Raw genomic sequence first — 19,014 nt, forward strand, 5'->3', positions numbered from 1 at the left:
AGAAAATAAACAGAGCTAATCAAGGACGTTATTTTGTGCTTCTATTTATACAAATACTTTAAAAAGAGGAAAGTACCCACACTCTGTTATGGTCCAGGCCTCAGGTTGAGCACAACCACAAGCAACAGGGGTCACATTTTCCTTTTTCCCCTAACATTAGAGCAGAGCCATGGTTCTCTTTCTGCTCATCTTCTAAGTATCTCTTCAGGGGTCTGCTGGGAGTCAGGCTCAAAGACAGATGGTGCTATCGGAAGATATGGGATGACAGCTGACTAGGGCAGCTGGAGACTGACTCCTTTCAGAATTGGTCCACCTCCACCCCTCACCTCTCACAAGAGCCTTTATAAGGCCTCTCCTGGGAGCCAGCTTCTGGCTTTTCTGCTGCATGTGCCCACCTTCCTGTGCCCCCATGCCAAGTTCACGTCTCCTGAGTACTTGGAAAAGAAGCAGTCATATTTACCGTCCCCTGAGCATAGGAGGTCATACTTGATCATGTTATCTGGAACTCAGCTCTGCTAAATGGAAGAGTATGCCCTTTTCCCTCCACCACATCTCCCAAGCTCTTCCCCAAATCCCAAACTGGCTGAACCTCTCAAGTTTCTCTCTCATCTTCCCTCAACGAAGGATTTCTTGAGTATACACTGTCTGTGCCCACCTGCCTACTCCTCATCTGATGACATCCCAACTCTCATCTTCACACCCTTTCTCCCTACCTCAGCCAGCCTTATGAACATGCTTGTACCTCTAGTCACAATTTCTTCAGCCTCACCTGGCCACTGGCAGGGTCACACTGATAACAAACCAGTTGCTCTTTATTTTGTTAGGAAGTGGGGATTGGCAAGCTTCTTCAGGCAAGCGTTTGCATGGGCTGGGTCACTGAGCAAAAGGAGAAAGACATTTGGTGACCAGAAGAGCAAGGAAGGCTGGACACCCAGGCCTGAGGAATGAAATGAGAAGAGATTTTAACCTGACGCATTTTTTGGACCAGATTATGCCCTGGTATATTGCCACTGAAAATGTGGTTATCACACCAGGAGCATCAGTATCACTCTGGAGCTTATTAGAAAGTCAGAACCTGGGCCTCGCTGAATCAAAATCTGCATTTTAACAAGATCCCCAGGTGATTAGTATGCCCACTACAATTTGAGACGTGCTGTTCCAGAGCATACTGGGTTTGGCGTTTGAGCCTTCTTAGACTAGTCCTTTCTCTTTTATCTTCATTTGGATTGAAGAAATCAGTTTTCTTATTGCTACTGGTACCTTGCTCATTATTATTTTGCATACGGGTAATATTAAAAACAGCATTTACTGAGTGCCTGTCACATGCCAGTCATGTTTTATAGATGAGGAAACCAAGGTTCTGTGACATGCCCAAGGCCAAACAACTAGTGAGTGGTAGAGCTGAGACTGTAAGCCAGATCCATATGCTCCTCAAAGCTCCCAAACTTTCCCCTTTGTAATGAGGCCATTACAGTTGATAAAACTGTACAACTGTAAAGTTGTACATTACAACTGTAATGAGGCCATTATAGTTGATAAAAGTCAACCCAGGCTCTCCTGTGAGATACAGAGGGAAGAAAGGGAAAGGGGCCTCCAGGCATGATTTCCCCAGAGAGGAAAGGCCCTAGCATACTTCATGTCCTAAGGGAGTTTGCATAGCCCTCTCAGGAGTCAGAAATTACTGGAATTGAGGCCAGAGGCCAAGGGAAACTGGAGTAGGGAATTAGGAGTGTTAATGAAAGAAAAACCCTGACTCTAATTCCCCAAGATAAATTAAATCCTGGTGTCGGAGCCTGGGCTTAGGGGGTGCAACAAATCCACATAGGGCTGCTCTGGATTCTGGCTACTACGCTAATCACTTAGGGCATCATTTGGAGCCTCAGTCTGGGGCCTAGGACTACTACATCATAGCATGCTAGAGCGGGAAGGATCATTTGTGACGACTGAATTTAATGTTTTATTTTGCAGGGAGGAAACAGAAGCCCAGAGAGTGGGAGTAAGTCGCCAGAGGTCAGAGTAAATTCATGGCAGATCCAGGGATACTAACCCCAAACACCACATTTCCAGCATTGGCACCTTTTCTAGAGTTGAAGTCTCTGGTGTGAAATTGGGTTTTCTTTGGATCTGCTCAAGTCCCCATAGGAAGTGGAGACCCCTGTAAATACATCCCAAAATGTTTGTGAGCCTTCGTATCTTACCAGGACCTTCACCTTGGAAAATCTCTCAGTCACTTGCCCCCAGCTATATAAAATCAGCTGGAGTGCTACTCCTCTGGACCTGGAGGCTGCTGGTCCTGGCTTATCTGTACTTTTCTGGGGCCCAGAGGACCTGCAGAGATGGCTGGGTGGGGTCAACTCAGTCCAGGAAGCACAGGAATTCTTTTAAGAGTATGTGTCTGGGGTATTTTTCTCTCTCACTTACGTGTATTTTTAAAAATTCTTTTTAGACACCCGCTTTATCTTTCCCAAACATCATTTCCTTGCTCCTTTCCTGAGTTCTAGCAGTGGCTGGGGGCCCAGCTTCCTTATTGGCCTCTGAGCTGCCAAGGGGGTGGGCCAGGGCACAGAGGAGGTTGGAGTAGGGAGCAGGGGGGCTGTTTATGCTACTGGAAGTGCCTTTCATCCTTCCCTTTGCCACCAGTGTGGTTGGTTCCTAGAGCAGTGTCTTCACTCCTATCCAGCTCTTGACACTGGCTTTCGTTCCCTAAGGCTGTGGCCATATCTAGGTCCACCCAGGCTGATGGTCATACCTTGCCTTCAGTACTACTCCTTCCTGTTCTTAGAACTGGAATCTGACTGTGCCTGAGCCCCTTGGATCACACTCAGCATCTTGGGCTGATGGTCCCTCGCCCCAGAAGGTCTTAACTGGAGGGCAGATGGGTCCCAGCTAAGGGAGGACGCTGGCTGGAGGGTTTGTCAACGAGAGTCTGAGCTAGCCGGATACCCCGGTCTCTCCCAAGCCATCTCTCCACCCTGGGCAACTTCCATGGTAGGTACAGCCAGTAGCCATGGCTGCTGCCACTCTTCCCCCTCTTGCTTTCTTCCTTCAATATTTCTTTCTTTTTCTTCCTAAGAAAAGCATTTTGGAGTAATGAAGGATGGGATGAGGTGTGTGCTTATTGATAGTGCCTGAGCCAGCCTTAGGAGAAAGGGCAAGCACTGGGGTCATTGCCTTCACATCTTGGCCTAGAGCTGCATGGTTGATCCTAGGCATTTTCTTACTTTTCTGTTTGTTTCTCCTCCTCTCCCTCTTCACTGCCTATGGAAGGAATGGTTTCAGCTCTAGGACTAATGAGACCTCCCTTTTCTGAGTGCTTCTTGAGGGAATTGCTATGGGAAACCTCAGGAATACAGGCTTTTTCAGACAGACTCTTCCTTGGAGAGGAGGGGTCGTGTGGTCTCCTAGGAAGAAACTGGAGGATCTGAGTTTCATTCCCAATTCTGCTGGTTATTAGCTATGTGCTCTTGGCAAATCACTTAAGCTTTATGCGTCTCTTGTTCTCCATTTGTAAAGTGGGGATAATAATAACTTTTACCCGCTGGACATGGTGGCTCATGCCTGTAATCCCAGCGCTTTGGGAGGCTCAGGCAGGAAGATTGCTTGAGGCCAGGAGTTCAAGACCAGCCTGGCCAACATGGTGAAAACCCCATGTCTACAAAAAAATACAAAAAAAATTAGCCAGACACAGCAGCATGTACCTGTAGCCTATAGTCCTAGCTACTCAGGAGGCTGAGACAGAAGGATAACTTATGCCCAAGAGTTTGAGGTTGCAGTGAGCTATGATTGTGCCATTGCACTCCACCTTGGGCAACAGAGCCAGAGAGGCCCTGTCTTAATAATAATAACAATAATAATAACTGTTTCACATAAGGTTAGAGAGATGATTAAATCAGTTAATGCATGTGAAGTGCTTAGTGCCTGGCACATCTTAAGTGTTCAATAAGTGGTCCTTGCTGTGTGTTTTCTTTAAGTTTATTCCGTATGTCAGGCACTATGCTGATTGATTTCACACATGGGACTGCATTTAATCCAAAACATAACTCATGAAAAACAGATGGTGATCTTCTCCATTTTGCAGATAAAAAATCTTCAACTCACAGAAGTGACTTGCCCGTGGCAACACAACTACAATTTGAATGCAAGTGTGCACTGACTTCAAGTCTAGGGCTATTCAGGACTAATAATAGGCCAAATAGCAGAACATATAGACAGTTTATTCTCCTGTCCCAAACTAGGGTTAGAAGGCTGTAGGTCTGGCTCCAGCTCCCTCTGTTTAGATTTTTGTTCTTCTAGCCTTTAGTTTTCTTTGTGTCCCAAAAGCCCCCACTTCCCGCTTCTGTCTACTTTGGGATTGTTTCCTACTCCTGGAGAAATCCTAGAAAGAGTAAGGGGTCAACCAGGCATGGCGGCTCATGCTTGTAATCCCAGCACTTTGGGAGGCTGAAGTGGGTGGATCACGTGAGGTCAGGAGTTCGAGACGAACCTGGCCAACCTGGTGAAACCCTGTCTCTACTAAAAATACAAAATTAGCCAGGCATGGTGGCACATGCCTGTAATCCTAGCTACTCAGGAGGCTGAGGCAGGAGAATTGCTTGAACCAGGGAGGTGGAGGTTGCAGTCAGCCGAGATCATGCCATTGCACTCCAGGCTTGGCGACAAGAATGAGACTCGTCAAAAAAAAAAAAAAAAAAAAAAAAAAGTAAGAGTCTTTGTAAGGTATGTTTCACAGTATGGCAAGTGGATGGTACCCTAGGTGTGGGTACTCTTGAACCATCAAAAAGTACAAGTCTGAGCTAATAACCGTTATTATAGTAGCTGCTATTTACTGACCACTGGCTGTGCATCAGGCTGTGTCCCAGATGCTTTGAGAATACTATCTCTGATCCCCACAGTCACCTAGTCAGATAGGAATTGTTTCCTGTCTCAGATAAGAAAACTAAAGTTCAGATGGGTTAAGCGACTTACAGATACACACATCTAAAGTGACAGAGGGGATTTGAACCTACATCTGTCTCACTCATTTTTTACTCATTGCCTACTGGCTTGGCATAGTTAGTGAGATGAGACTGACACGCATGAAATGATGATGGGCAATATCAGCTATCATATTATTATAGACCCAATGTGAGGGCTAGATTACCCAGAGCAAGCTTCCTGGAGGAGATGGTACTTGAGCAGTACCTTGAAGAACAGGTAGGTTTTAGGTTAACAAAAGGAAAGGGGGCATTCCTGGCAGAGGGAACAGTCATAGTCATAACTATGATTGGTTGAGGCCTTGCCAGGCCTGATTCAAAGCACTTGCATTGTCTCATTTGATCTTTCAACAACCCCATTGGGTACTATTGTCCCCATTTTACTGCCATGAAAACTAGGGCTCTGAGAAGTGAAGTCACCATCTAAAGCAACAGAGCTAATAAGTGGCAGAGCTGGGATTCAAACAAAGGTGGTCTGGCCCCAGAGCCTGCGTTAGATCGACAGGAATATCAACAGCAAAGGCACAGAATCAGAAAGGGACAGAGCTGGTTGCAGGGTGTGATTGGAACAGAGACATGAGAGATTGAGCTGATGGGTAAAGGTACCTTATTGAAGACTTTGAAACTCTGATCTAGTTTACGTTTGATGTGGGACAGAGTAAGAAATAGGGAGCCAGTGAAGATTCTTGAATAGGAAAGTACCCCAATTCAGTTGGCGTTTAACGTGATATACCTAAAAGTGGTGACTGGAGGTAGAACAACAGAGATAGGCTGGCAGACTCCTGCAGTATTTGGGGCATAAAGGGCCTGGACTAGAACAGGAGCTGCTGGTAGTGGGTTCTGGAAGAAGAGCTGTAGTTCTGTCTAATGGCAACAGTGAAAATGGACGTGGGGGGCGGTGGGGGGGAGAGAGAGAGAGAGAGAGAGAGAGCAAACCAGGGGCAGAGAAACATCATAACAAAAGACTCAATGGAATTCAGTGTGGGATTGGATGGTTAGGGAGAAGGTGGCACCAAGGCTGACTGCCCGCACTTTAAACTCAGAACTCAAGAATCCTAAATATGGAAAAAGGCTTGAAATAGGAAAGATATCCTGTTTTCCACTATATCATCAGTGCCTAAAAACGCAGGACATAGTAGATACCCATGGTACGTAGTACTACTACTGGTAGATGCTTGATAAATAGTTGTTGACCAGATAACTACCTGGTAGGAGCAGCTGGAGAGATTTCCTGGCAGTGTGGCTTTGTGTGTAGGACTCCAGAGCAAGCATAGCCCCCAAGGTGTCCTTGTGCCTTCAGCCTCCCCTCTGGGCACTCTGAAATCAATAGTAGAACCATGTGATTACAAAGCTAGGGGCTTCACCTGGCTTTCCTCCGCTTAAATCTTAGCCACTGTTGCTGACCTGTGGCTCTGCTTCCTGGCCTTTGACAAACAGCTTCCCCTGTCCTTCCTCCTATACTTCCTGGTCTATGTCTGGCCTATTACCACTCAATCCTTGTTTTCCCCAGCAAGGCCATTCTTCCGAGGACTATCCTTTTAGGCCTTAGCCCTCTAGAGCCTTGACCTACTGAGATCTTCTGTGTTTCTGCTGGGGTGAAGGGCATTTCCAGCTAGGATGGAATCTTCCAGCTTGAGTGTGATCATGAATGCTCCTGGGAGATAGATAGCTGCTTTATCTCACGATATAGCAAGCTTGTTGAAGGCAGGGGCCCTTATCCTATTCAACCCTGTACTACCAGTGCCTAGTCTGGACCCTGGCACAGTAAATATGAATAAATCAATGAAAAAATAATTTATCTATTTACTTCTGTATCATCTACTTATTTATCATGTTTCTTTTACTCTGCCATTCATCTCTTTCTCTCTCATCCATTTCTCTCTACTATGTATTTCTCTACAATCTTTCTCAGAGTTTTCTCTTTTTCTGTCATTTATTTTCCCCTCTGTCATCTTTCCCTCTTATCTCTATCATTTGCCTGGCCCTTCCACCATCTCTCTCCATTCTCTCTCTACTCTCCCTCCTTCTGTCATTCTCCCTCCCATCAGTCACCTTTTTATCTCCTGGCATTATCCATGCCCCACATGTACTCCACCACAGAACTCTTCCCCACTTGCAAGGGTGGCAACTGCTCATGCAAAGTACGCCAGGGGACAGGGATGGGTCCTGTATGTGGCAGTCAGTGCAAAAGTTGTGGCTGCATTCAGGGCCGTGGCATTAGACCTATTTCTCTTTATATACTCCTGACCTGCTGAGCAGTCAGTCTCCTCTGTCAGCCTAACATGGTGCCATTTGCCACTTTGTTCTATCTTCCCTCACAGGAGTTGGGGCTTCCTGCCACCACTTTGCCTACCAACTCAGGTGTCTCACCTCTGTACCCATCTTATCTTTCACTCTGTCAATACCTATCCCATGCTCTGTTTGAACCAGCTCTGTCTCTCCCATTAATCTGTAAACTCTCGAGGGCAAAGACTGTATTGGATTCATCTCTGTAATCCCAGAGTTACCCATAGAGGACGCACAGTAAACATACAACAAATGCTTATTCAATGAATGGCTAAAAATTGGAGAATTGACAACCCAGTTTTGACCTGTTCAAACTTTTCAATCACTTGCCCATTCCTTTCTCAGAGAAAAAATGGGAAGATTGACCAGATTGATTTTCTTTCTCAAAGAGAAGTGAGGATGTGCTCACTGTTCATTGGGCAGCAGCACTCATTTATTCCACAAATATTTATTGAACACCTACTATGTGTCCAGCACTGTGATATATGCTCAGGATACTCTGGTGAACAAAGCAGCCCTATTAAGCTGACATTCCATATCTCCAGAATGAAGAAGATTTGAGAAGAAAGAGCTCAGGAGGGCCACTAAGATTCCCACACCAGTTCCTTGCAAGATGTTCTACTTTACTGAAGGAAAAGAGGGGGTGGGGCGGAAGCTGCCTGGGAAGTGATTTCAGCTCTGGTTCCTTAAGCCCACTTCCTGTCCCTTTCTTGCTGTAGGAGGAACGCCCCTGTCAGTAGGCCGCACTCATGGCATGTGGCCAAGCTGCTGGAGGGATGCCCTGAAGCAGCCACCACCATGCATTTCCCTTCCGAAGCCTTCAGCTTGTCCTGGCATTCTGGCTGCAACACAAGGTGAGTCTAGAGCCCTCCCCTCAAGACAGGCTGGAGGGTAGACAACTTGGACACTCCTCCTCCTCTGCTGTAGTCCCTGTTGGATGTTAGAGCCTCAAGTACTATAACGGAAAAACAAGTGGGAGTCCAGAGTACCTGAGTTCAAGTCCCAGTCTCTTGCTAACTCGCTGTGATTTTGGGCTAGTCCCTTTCCTTCTGGACAACGTTTCCTTGAAATACCTCATTGGGCTTACAAGACACCACACTGTCCTGCTTTTCATCCTAATTCACTAGCTGTTCTTTCTCCGTATCTCTTTTCCTAATTCCTTTCATTCTCCTGTCTCTTAATATAGGAGGACCCCAGGGCTCAGTTCTGGCCTCTTCTCTATCAATGGTGACTCACTGGTGCCCTTATCTGATCTTTATTACCTCTGTCACATAGCCAAAGTCTTCAAAATAGGGACCTCCCTGAATAACCATTGTTGAAACAGTTGCCCAAGAGGCAGACAACGTTTTCTTTAGGCTGAGAGCCAGCAAAGGTGCTGCCCTTCACTGCCTTTTCCCTTCCACAAGATCTTCCCTCCAAGAAGAGATTTCTGTTGGAGGTTCAGAGAAACTAAGGGTTGAGTTTACCCCAATTTGGTGACTTTATTTGGAAACCAAGGGCTCAGGGCAGAGGCAGTTTTGTTGTGGAAGAATATGCAGAAATACACTTTGACATTCTTGAGCTTGGCTCCTGTTTGAGTGAGGATTTGTTTTTGTTTTTGTTTTTTTCAGCAAGAATAGTGGTGGAGTGGGTAGCAGGTTCCCTTGCCAACAAGAAATTGATGGATTCCTTGCCCAGAGAACAAGTGAGCCGACTGGCTAAGGGGCAAGGCAGGGAGCAAGAATGAGCAAAAGCTGACCTGAGGGTCTCATGGGCTGCTGCCACAGTTCAACTCTGGCTTTCTAGACTATGGCCTTTCTGAGAGCAGCCTGCAACCTCTGGGGTTCTAGTCAAAGGGAGTTACTGGCATGACTTGGCTCAGTTTGGCTTTGTGTGTGGGAAATGGTACTTAAAATTGAAGATTGCATCTGATCCTAGCCCTTCCCTTGGTCTTCCAGGTTTGACTTTGCTGTGGGAGTTGGGGGAGGCGTGGGTGGGCAGAGGTCCCTATACTATCAATACTAGTATTAGAGAGGATCCTGATGACAAAAGCTAATTATCAAGAGAGTAGCAGCTGCTATGTATTGAGCCCTTGGTAGGTACCTGGGCTGTGGTAAGGACTTTACATTTACTATCTGCTTTCATCTACACATCAACCCTCTGATATAGCTATTACTATTATTCCTATTTAAAAGGCCATATGGCAGTAGTGCTAAGACACTGGACTCAGGCCTGATTCAAATTCCAGCTGTGCTTCTTTAGCAGCTTAGTGTTTGTCAGTTTACTTTACCTCTCTAAGCTTAAGTTTCTTCCATTGTAAAGTGTAGATAATAATCTGTCCCATAAAGATGGGAACAATAGACACTGGGGAATACAAAAGCTGGGAGAAAGGAAGTGGGACAAGGGTCGGAAAAACTACCTATTGGATACTCTGCTCACTTCCCAGGTGATGAGTTCAATTGTACTCCACACCTCAGCATCATGTGATATACCTTTGTAACAAACCTGTACGTGTACCCCCGGAATCTAAAATAAAGGTTGGAAAAGAAAAAAAAAAAAGATCTGTCCTCTTCAGCTTGAAATGAAACCTTGTAAAGTGTCCAGCACATTGTAGGTCCTCAGTAAATAGTCAGGATTGCTATTATCAAGAAAAGAATAGGGGAACACCTGAATTACAGCCCTGTCTGTGCCAGTAGTTAGTGCTGGGTGTTCTTGAGTAAATCACCACCTCAAAATCACTTCCCTTTCCTGGGCTTGCTTTACACCAGTGGTTCTCAAAAGTGTGATTGCTGGATGAGCAAGCGGCACCAGCAGCACCTGGGAAGTTGGTGGAAGTACAAATTCTCAGGATTCACCGAGACCTAAAGCTCTAGGATGAGGACTAGTGACCCGTGCTTTAACAAGCCCTCCGTGTGATTCTAATGCACATGCTCAAGTTTGAGAATCGCTGATTTATTTACAAAATGGTCTGGCTACAATTGAATCAGCCCTTTAGGGCCCCTCTCGAATGCTGATATTCTGTGATTGTCTCTTTTGGCAGGGAGTCACATGCTGACTCCCTAGGGACAGGGACAGCCTAGAAGCAATTTCAGACTTGGTAATGTCAAAGAAATAGAGGATAACCCCCATAGAGTTCTCCCATTTTTAGTCTTTGGGGTGTTTGCCCATCTTTTTTCCATATATCATCTTGTGTCCCATTTTACTAAGCCCCTGAGGCACCCCAATGTCCATCTTCTTCCCTGTTTCCCTTTCTTCCCTTTTGTTGGCCTACCCTCCTCTCATTTGTGGCATGGGTACTTCTGGGCTGGCCTGCCCTCTTCTATGGTAGGGCTGGCCATGAAGGGAAAGTAATCTGATGACTTCGCTAACTAACCAGTATGCCCTGTGTCTTACAGTGACGTGTGTGTGCAGTGGTGTCCACTCTCCCGGCATTGCAGCACCGAGAAAAGCAGCTCCATTGGCAGCATGGAGAGCCTGGAGCAACCAGGCCAAGCCACCTATGAGAGCCATCTGTTGCCTATTGACCAGAACATGTACCCTAACCAGCGTGACTCTGCCTACAGCTCCTTCTCAGCCAGCTCAAATGCTTCTGACTGTGCCCTTTCCCTCAGGCCAGAGGAGGCAGCCTCTACAGACTGCATCATGCAAGGCCCAGGGCCAACTAAGGCCCCCAATGGCCGGCCTAATGTGGCTGAGACCTCAGGAGGTAGTCGGCGCACCAATGGGGGCCACCTGACCCCCAGCTCTCAGATGTCATCCCGTCCACAGGAGGGACACCAGTCAGGGCCTGCCAAGGCAGTCAGGGGCCCACCACAACCTCCAGTGAGGCGGGACAGCCTTCAGGCCTCCAGAGCCCAACTCCTCAATGGAGAGCAGCGCAGGGCATCTGAGCCTGTGGTCCCCTTGCCACAGAAGGAGAAACTGAGCTTAGAGACTGTGCTACCCGCAAGGAACCCTAATAGGTTCTGTTGCCTCAGTGGGCATGACCAAGTGACAAGTGAGGGCCATCAGAACTGTGAGTTCAGTCAGCCTCCTGAATCCAGCCAGCAGGGCTCTGAGCATCTACTGATGCAGGCCTCAACCAAAGCTGTTGGATCCCCAAAAGCCTGTGACAAAGCTTCCAGCACGGATTCCAACCCACTCAATGAGGCTTCCGCAGAGCTAGCTAAGGCTTCTTTTGGCAGACCTCCACATCTCATAGGACCCACAGGGCATCGCCATAGTGCCCCTGAACAGCTGCTGGCATCCCACCTGCAGCACGTGCACCTTGATACCAGGGGCAGCAAAGGAATGGAGCTTCCACCCGGACAGGATGGGCACCAGTGGACTCTGTCCCCTTTGCACAGCAGCCACAAAGGGAAGAAAAGTCCATGTCCCCCTGCAGGAGGAACCCATGACCAGTCCAGCAAAGAAAGAAAGACCAGACAAATGGATGACAGGTCTTTGGTTTTGGGACACCAGAGCCAAAGCAGTCCCCCACATGGAGAGGCTGATGGACACCCCTCAGAAAAAGGTTTACTGGACCCAAACAGAACAAGCAGAGCAGGCAATGAATTGGCCAACCAGCAACCCTCTGCCTCTGGCTCCCTTGTTCAAAAAGCCAGAGACTGTTCTTCAACCACTAAAGTAGCTGGTGGCACAGAGGCAGGTGAAGAAGGGGACAGTGAGCACAAGGAGTGCAGCCGGATGGGTGGTAGGCGAAGTGGAGGGACCCGGGGCCGCTCAATCCAAAACCGGCGGAAGAGTGAGCGTTTTGCTACCAATCTGCGTAATGAAATTCAGAGGAGGAAGGCCCAGCTCCAGAAAAGCAAGGGTCCCTTGTCACAGCTGTGTGACACTAAGGAGCCAGTGGAAGAGACCCAAGAGCCCCCAGAAAGTCCTCCACTCACTGCCTCTAACACATCTCTTCTATCTTCATGTAAAAAACCTCCTAGCCCCAGAGACAAGCTCTTCAACAAAAGCATGATGCTCAGAGCTAGGTCTTCTGAGTGCCTCAGCCAAGCCCCTGAGAGCCATGAATCTAGGACAGGCTTAGAGGGACGAATAAGCCCTGGCCAGAGGCTTGGCCAGTCCTCGTTGGTCCTGAACACCTGGTGGAAAGCACCTGACCCATCCTCCTCAGACCCTGAGAAAGCACATGCTCACTGTGGAGTCCATGGAGGTCATTGGAGATGGTCTCGAGAGCATAATTCACAGCCACTTGTGGCAGTAGCCATGGAAGGCCCTTCCAACCCAGGTGACAACAAGGAATTGAAGGCTTCTACTGCTCAAGCTGGGGAGGATGCCATCCTCTTGCCTTTCGCAGACAGAAGAAAGTTCTTTGAAGAGAGTAGCAAATCCTTATCTACATCTCATTTGCCAGGTTTAACCACTCATAGCAACAAGACTTTTACCCAGAGACCAAAACCTATAGACCAAAACTTCCAGCCAGTGAGCTCCAGCTATAGGGAATTGAGGCGCCATCCCATGGACCAATCATGTCATTCCGCAGACCAACCATATCATGCCACAGACCAATCATATCATTCCATGTCACCCCTTCAGTCAGAAACTCCCACTTACTCAGAATGTTTTGCAAGCAGAGGTCTAGAAAATTCCATGTGTTGTAAGCCACTACACTGTGGTGATTTTGATTACCACAGGACCTGCTCTTACTCCTGCAGCATTCAGGGAGCTCTAGTCCATGATCCTTGCATTTATTGTTCTGGGGAAATCTGCCCTGCCTTGCTAAAGAGAAATATGATGCCAAATTGCTACAACTGCCGGTGCCACCACCACCAATGCATTCGGTGTTCAGTTTGCTATCATAATCCTCAGCACAGTACCCTCGAGGACAGCAGCTTGGCACCTGGCAACACTTGGAAACCCAGGAAGCCGACAGTGCAGGTGAGGACTTGGTTCTTGGGTGGGTAACTTTCATTATTCTCTTTGCGAGGAGAAAGCTAGATAAATCATTTAAAAATATAACAATTATAATTCCTTGAAACTGTACAGCACTGGCTCCAGTAGTTGTTAGCTTAGTAACCATGAACAAGATACTCAGCCACCAAAATTGCAGTTGTCTCATCTTTAGAGTTAGATAAAAGTAACTTTTGCTTCATAAAATGGACACAACCGAGATTTATATCCTGACTATAAAATTGATACCTGAGTGACCCAAAGCAAGTCATTCAACCACACAAATTTGAAGTATGTGATTCTAAAGGGAAAAAATAATTTTCCCTCATAAAATAGCCAGTATTAAGAAGAGTCTCACTACCTCATCTCTAAAATAGAGGAATACCATGGCTGCCTCATGGATCAGTTGTGAAAGTCAAATGAGATTGTATTTATGGAGTTCTAGGCCCAGTGCATGATACAAATATCACTTATTGCCTCCCATTTTCTGCTTCAGAAGTATTTAGAGATGCAAAATTTGCAAATATCCCCAGGCTTTGCTTTCAGAGATCTGACTAGTTGGGATTTTAAAAAGACAAATCCTTTCCCCTTTCTCCATCCTGTCTCTGTTGGAGACCCAGGTCTAAACCGGCTGCTCTGATATCCCGGTTATGACCTATCACCATAACACAAGCCACCACCATCCTCCAGGCTACTTCTGGGAGGACTCCCTAGGTCCTTGCCCACTCACTGCCAAATTACTTCCCCATGGCATCCCTGATGCCATCTTTTGGCCGGTGCATTCAAACCAGAAGTTAATTCCTGTGTTCAGCTGTTGCATACACAGACGCTTTTGAAATGACTTAGTATCTGAATTTGCTCAGTATATATCCTTGGTTAAAAGGAACTTCAAGAGTGAAAAGAGCCTTACACAAAAGACTGTGAACTCTACAATTCCTTTTACATGAAATTCTAAAACAGCTATTCTATGGAGGGGGAAAAAAATCCGAACACTGCTTGCCAATGGGAGGTGGCGCAAAGATTGACTGGAAAAGGGCATGAGGGAACTTGTGGGGTGGTGACAATGTTCTATATCTTGGTAAGAGTTTGAGTTAAACATATGTACCTGTCAGAACTCAAAAATGTATAGCAAGGCTCCTAGGCAGCCAATGCACTTAGTATTTGTGCATTTCACTGGAAGTAAATTTTGCCTAAAAATGTTGTAAACAAATATCAAACTTTATTTAATATGTATGCTGAAGTGTTTTTGAAGTATACTGCTGCTGATTTCGACTTATTTTATGTTTTCAGCATACAAATCTTGTACATATTTTGTTATATTTGACCCTGAGATTTTATGAAAGCGCCGAATCCTAGCCACTCAACCACCAGGGATATTTGTCCCTTAGATTTTATGTTTTTAGATGACATTATAAAGAGTATTATTTTCTTAATGTCAAGTTGAAATTTTTGATTACCACTGTATAGAAATATAATTGAATTTTATATATTGACATTGTATCCTGCAACCTTGCCAAACTCACTTATTAGTTCTAATAGCTTTTTGGTGGATTATAAAAAATTTTCTACATACACAATCATGCCATCTGCAAAAAGAATTTTGTATCTTCCTTTCTCCTGTACATGCCCTTTTCTGGGAGAGAGAAGAGCCTTATTGCACTGTCTCACCTTCAATACAATGTTTGGAGGAAATGGTAAGAGTGGACGTTGTTGCTTTTTTCTTAATCTTTCACTGTAAAGTTTGATGTTAGCTGTAGGATTTTTGTGTAGGTGCCCTTTAATTGAGGAATATCTCTTTTATTCTTAATTTGCTGAGCGTTTTCATCAGAAGTGGATGTTGTATTTTTTTCAAATGCTTTTTCTGTATCTGTTGAGATGATCATATAGTTTTTCTCTTTTAGTCTACTGATATGGTGAATGACACTGATTGATTTTTAAAATAAATAGAAGCCTAGCATTGCCAGGATAAATCCCACTTGGTCATGATGTGTTATCCTTTTATATGTTACTAGATTTGCTAATATTTTGTTGAGGATTTTGCCTTTACGTTTATCAAGGATTTTAGTCTATGGTTTTATTATAACATCTTTTTCTGTTTTTTTGTTTGTTTGTTTATTTGTATCAAGGTAATGCTAGCCTTAAAAAATGAGTTGGGATGTATTCCCTTCTCTTTTATTCAGGAGGAGTTTGTATAAAAATGTCTTCCTTAAAGGTTTGCTTGAATTCATCATTGAAGCCATCTGGGCCTGGAAGTTTTTTGGTAGAAAGCTTTTTAACTACAAATTCAATTTCTTTATTAGATATGGGGACATTTAGGTCATCTATTTCTTCTTGAGTAAGCTTTAGTAGTTTGTGTCTTTCAAGAAATTTGTCCATTTCATTTACATTTTAAAATTTATGGGGATATAGTTGTTTTCAACTTACTTTAAAATGCACCAAGAATTTAAGATGGATTGGTAGATGGATAGAGGGGTAAATAGATATATGATAAGGCAAATATATCAAAATGTTAATTGTGGAATGTAGGGGCTGGGTATATGGGTGATCACTGTAAACTTCTTTCAACATTTTTTATGTCTGAATATATTCATAATGTTGAAAAAAAGAGGAGAGGAAATATAAAATAATGGTTTTAAGGGCACCAGACTGCCTGGTTTTGAATTTCTTCCCCCGAACTTACAATGCTAAGCTTTCCCATCTAAAAGCATGGGGGTAGTAACAACACCTACTTCATAAGTTGGTTCTGGGGATTAAGTGATATAACACGTGTAAGACTCACAGCAGTGACTGCCAGATTGTAATCATCTTATAAGTGAGTTATCATCTCTTAAAGGGACATTTTGGCTTAGCTTGAGAGACTTTTGCTGGAAGAAGGACTTACAGATAGACAGTAGAAAAAGTGGGCTGAGATTGGGGGTGAGTGGGGTGGGGGAAGTGAGGAGATGACGGCTGCAGTGATGTCAGCCCAGGACCAGCAACTCTATAAGAAAAGGAGGTACGATTTGCAGGTTGCAGCAATTGGCAGCAGTAATGCATGCAGGTGAGGCTGTGCTTATACCATGCCTCTATTTTTTGTACTCTGAGGGAGGGATACCTTGGGTTCCTAATGCTTGTTAGACCAGCTAAGCAGGTCTGCTTAGAAACTAGGCATTCAGACATGTGGATGGCTGCCTAGGAGACAACACATGCCCATTTCTGCCCCTGTCATCTGAACCTTCCACTCCCACTCCACCCCCTCAAGAAATGAGAAAAACTTGCAGCATGGGTTAAGATGCTCTAGCTCTGATGACTAAGGTACTTGTGGTGGTAGCTATCTGAAGTAGGGCTGAGATCCTGCTCCTAATGCCCCTGGATGAGGTTGGTGAGCTAATTGGCTCCTGTTCAGTGCTGTGAAGACTGAAATCAGCATGCACTCACATCCTTCATACTTCATGCCAGCTTGTTTTGCATTCATCGTCAAATTATTTCACCTACCAATTGTATGAGATAAGTTATAATAGAATCTCCCACTTTACAACTAAGTAAGCTGAGAAAACCAAGGCTCAGAGAGGTCACACATTTAGCAAGTGGCAGAGCCAGAATTTGAGTAACATGACAGTAACTAGCATCTGAGTGTCTACTGGGCACCAGGTACTATTCTAGGTGCTTTACATGTATCAAGTCATTGAGTTCTCAAGCAATATTATTATCATGATTATACTATGATATAGTTGGGGAAACTGAGGTAAAGAGAAGTTGAGTGGCTTGCCTGAGGCTGCAAGTGAAAGGCAGGTGTGCAATTTGAATCCATGCTATCAAGCTCCGGAGGCCAAGCTCCTGATTGTGCTACACTGCCTCTCCATAAGCTGATTGAAAAGCCCAGGCCCTGTCTAGTGTGGCAGGGTGCCCTCTAGCAGTATCAATTCCACTGGGGCAGCAAGTTCCCATCGCAATCTCCATTTGCAGCAAGCCGTGGGGATAACTGCCTCTTTGGTTCAAAGGATGCAAGCAATGTACCAGGAACTTATGTGGCCTAGGAAAAAAAAAGTAGAGTGATACTGTGAACCTCGGAACGTGGTTGGGAGTTGGTGCAGGACTCTGTTTGGTTTGGCCACTGCGATTTACTGAGCATGTCCACAGGGCTAGACAGGGCATGGACAGGAAATCCTGGCCCCCACTGTGGTTGAACAAGTAATGGTGTCTTTGCAGGCAGGAACATCTCACAAGGGCATCGAGGCGCAGAGTCTAAAGTACAAGTGGTTAGAGCTGTTCTGACATGCCAGATATAGGCAGGGACTGCTCTGGTCCTTTAAATGCTGAAGCCAAGAAATAAACCTCAACTTTTCCATTGCTGCTAACATCCAGAGCCTCTTATGTGCCAAGCAATGTGCTAGGAGTTCTGTCTGCATATCTTATTTATCATCACTACTGGTCACCAGATAGGAAACTGAGGTGAGGTTCAGGGAGGTAATATGAATAACCTCAAATAACACCACTATTAAGTGTCTTAGCCAGTATGACTGCACCAAGAATCTGTTTATTCTGCTTCACAAGGCGTCTTACTTCCAGTAGGGAGACCTACTGGGGCAAAGGTAATAACATTTTGAATGGGGCTAATAATAATAGCATTGGAGAAAGAGGGAATTTGGAAGATCGGTGAATTTTAGGAAAAACTGTGCATTCCCACTGAGCTAAACTCTGAGTCTCTAGGTACGGAGTGTTGGATACAAAGTCAGAGAGAATCTGAAAGGCTAATTTGCATTCAGTTTGGAGCTAAAACAGGAAGGCAGGGACAGTTTTACAAATGGCACATATGGCTTGGTCTAGAAAAAAAAAAGAGTTGCTTGGACATGGCCCTTAAGGAAAAAATGCCCAGGGTAGAGAGTCTACTCTTGTAATGTAGGGACTGTGGCATCCTGCACTCATATTCCCCAGAGATGGGCCCACCTCATCCCCTGCCAGCAGATGTGGGCAGAGAAGGAGGAGCCACTGCCGTTGGAGGCGTGCCGGCATACCTGCTATCCCTCTGCCTCACCTGGGGAGAGGGTTGCTGCAGCAGGAGCTTCTGCCCTCAAAGCCCCCTCAAGTACCAGGGCTTCCAAGAAGATGCTTTCTATGTTGGAAGAGGCAGGAGGAATGAGCAGGTTCACCCAGCAGAACAAACAAAAAGACCTCCATCCCTCCATGCAGGCAAGAGCCAGGGCAAACAGCAAACGTACTAAACTGGTTTTTAATGTGGTTTGGGAGGGGAGTGGAGAAAGAGGGAAACAGCATTTCTAGACCACGGTGTCCGGGTCACTAAGTGCTCCCTTAGTCTCTGCATGCCTGCGGCAGTTTAGCAAGCGTCCCGACAGAAAGGCAGCCACTCCAGGTACACGTTTATCAGCCTGCATAGCAGAGTAGAAGGAACAAGCTGGGGGGCTAGGCCAGACACCAGCTCCTGACCTCTTCACATTTTTTAGGTCATCTAGATACCTGGCTGCTCAAAGCTTTCTAACTTATCAGGATTTTGCTTTACAGGAATTTCCTGGGGACAAGTGGAATCCAATAACAGGAAACAGGAAGACCAGCCAGTCAGGGAGGTAAGTGAGCGCTCAGGGAGTTGGGGTGAGTTGGTGCCTCTGGAGCTTCTATAGAAATTGCTAAGGTCTTTGGTTTGCTTAGTTTCCTTTGAGGAAACTGGCCTGGTATCTAGACTAAGGGCTTGATGCCATAGATATAATTCAGCCTGTCCCCCCGCCCCCTGCACTCCTAGATAGGTGGGTACAGAACAAACTGATTGCTAGGACATTTTGGAATGTGCAAGTTTCCTCTATTAGACTGAGACCCTTAAGAGAGGACATCATACCTTGGTCATAGCTTTATTCTCTGTACCCAGCGCAGTGCCTGATACAGAGAA

General features: G+C 45.6%; 1 protein-coding gene across 3 annotated transcripts in view; it reads left to right on the forward strand.

Moving 5' to 3' along the window:
* The window catches only part of SHROOM4 (shroom family member 4), a 246,980-nt gene that overhangs the window by 176,046 nt on the left and 51,920 nt on the right, over positions 1–19,014 (forward strand). For 2 of the 3 annotated variants that reach the window (XR_012092027.1, XM_007991732.3), the window contains exons 3-5: positions 7,979–8,113; positions 10,634–13,124; positions 18,636–18,697. Coding sequence is in view for 2 of the 3 variants with exons in the window: in XM_007991732.3 (XP_007989923.3) it covers positions 7,979–8,113; positions 10,634–13,124; positions 18,636–18,697 (2,688 nt within the window). In the remaining variant the exon portion in view is untranslated. Of the gene's footprint in view, positions 1–2,626; positions 2,989–7,978; positions 8,114–10,633; positions 13,125–18,635; positions 18,698–19,014 lie in introns of those variants that run through there. The other variant, XM_073013690.1, reaches the window with a different exon arrangement.

This window comes from Chlorocebus sabaeus, chromosome X, assembly GCF_047675955.1.
Source record: "Chlorocebus sabaeus isolate Y175 chromosome X, mChlSab1.0.hap1, whole genome shotgun sequence".
Classification (NCBI taxonomy): Eukaryota; Metazoa; Chordata; class Mammalia; order Primates; family Cercopithecidae; genus Chlorocebus; species Chlorocebus sabaeus.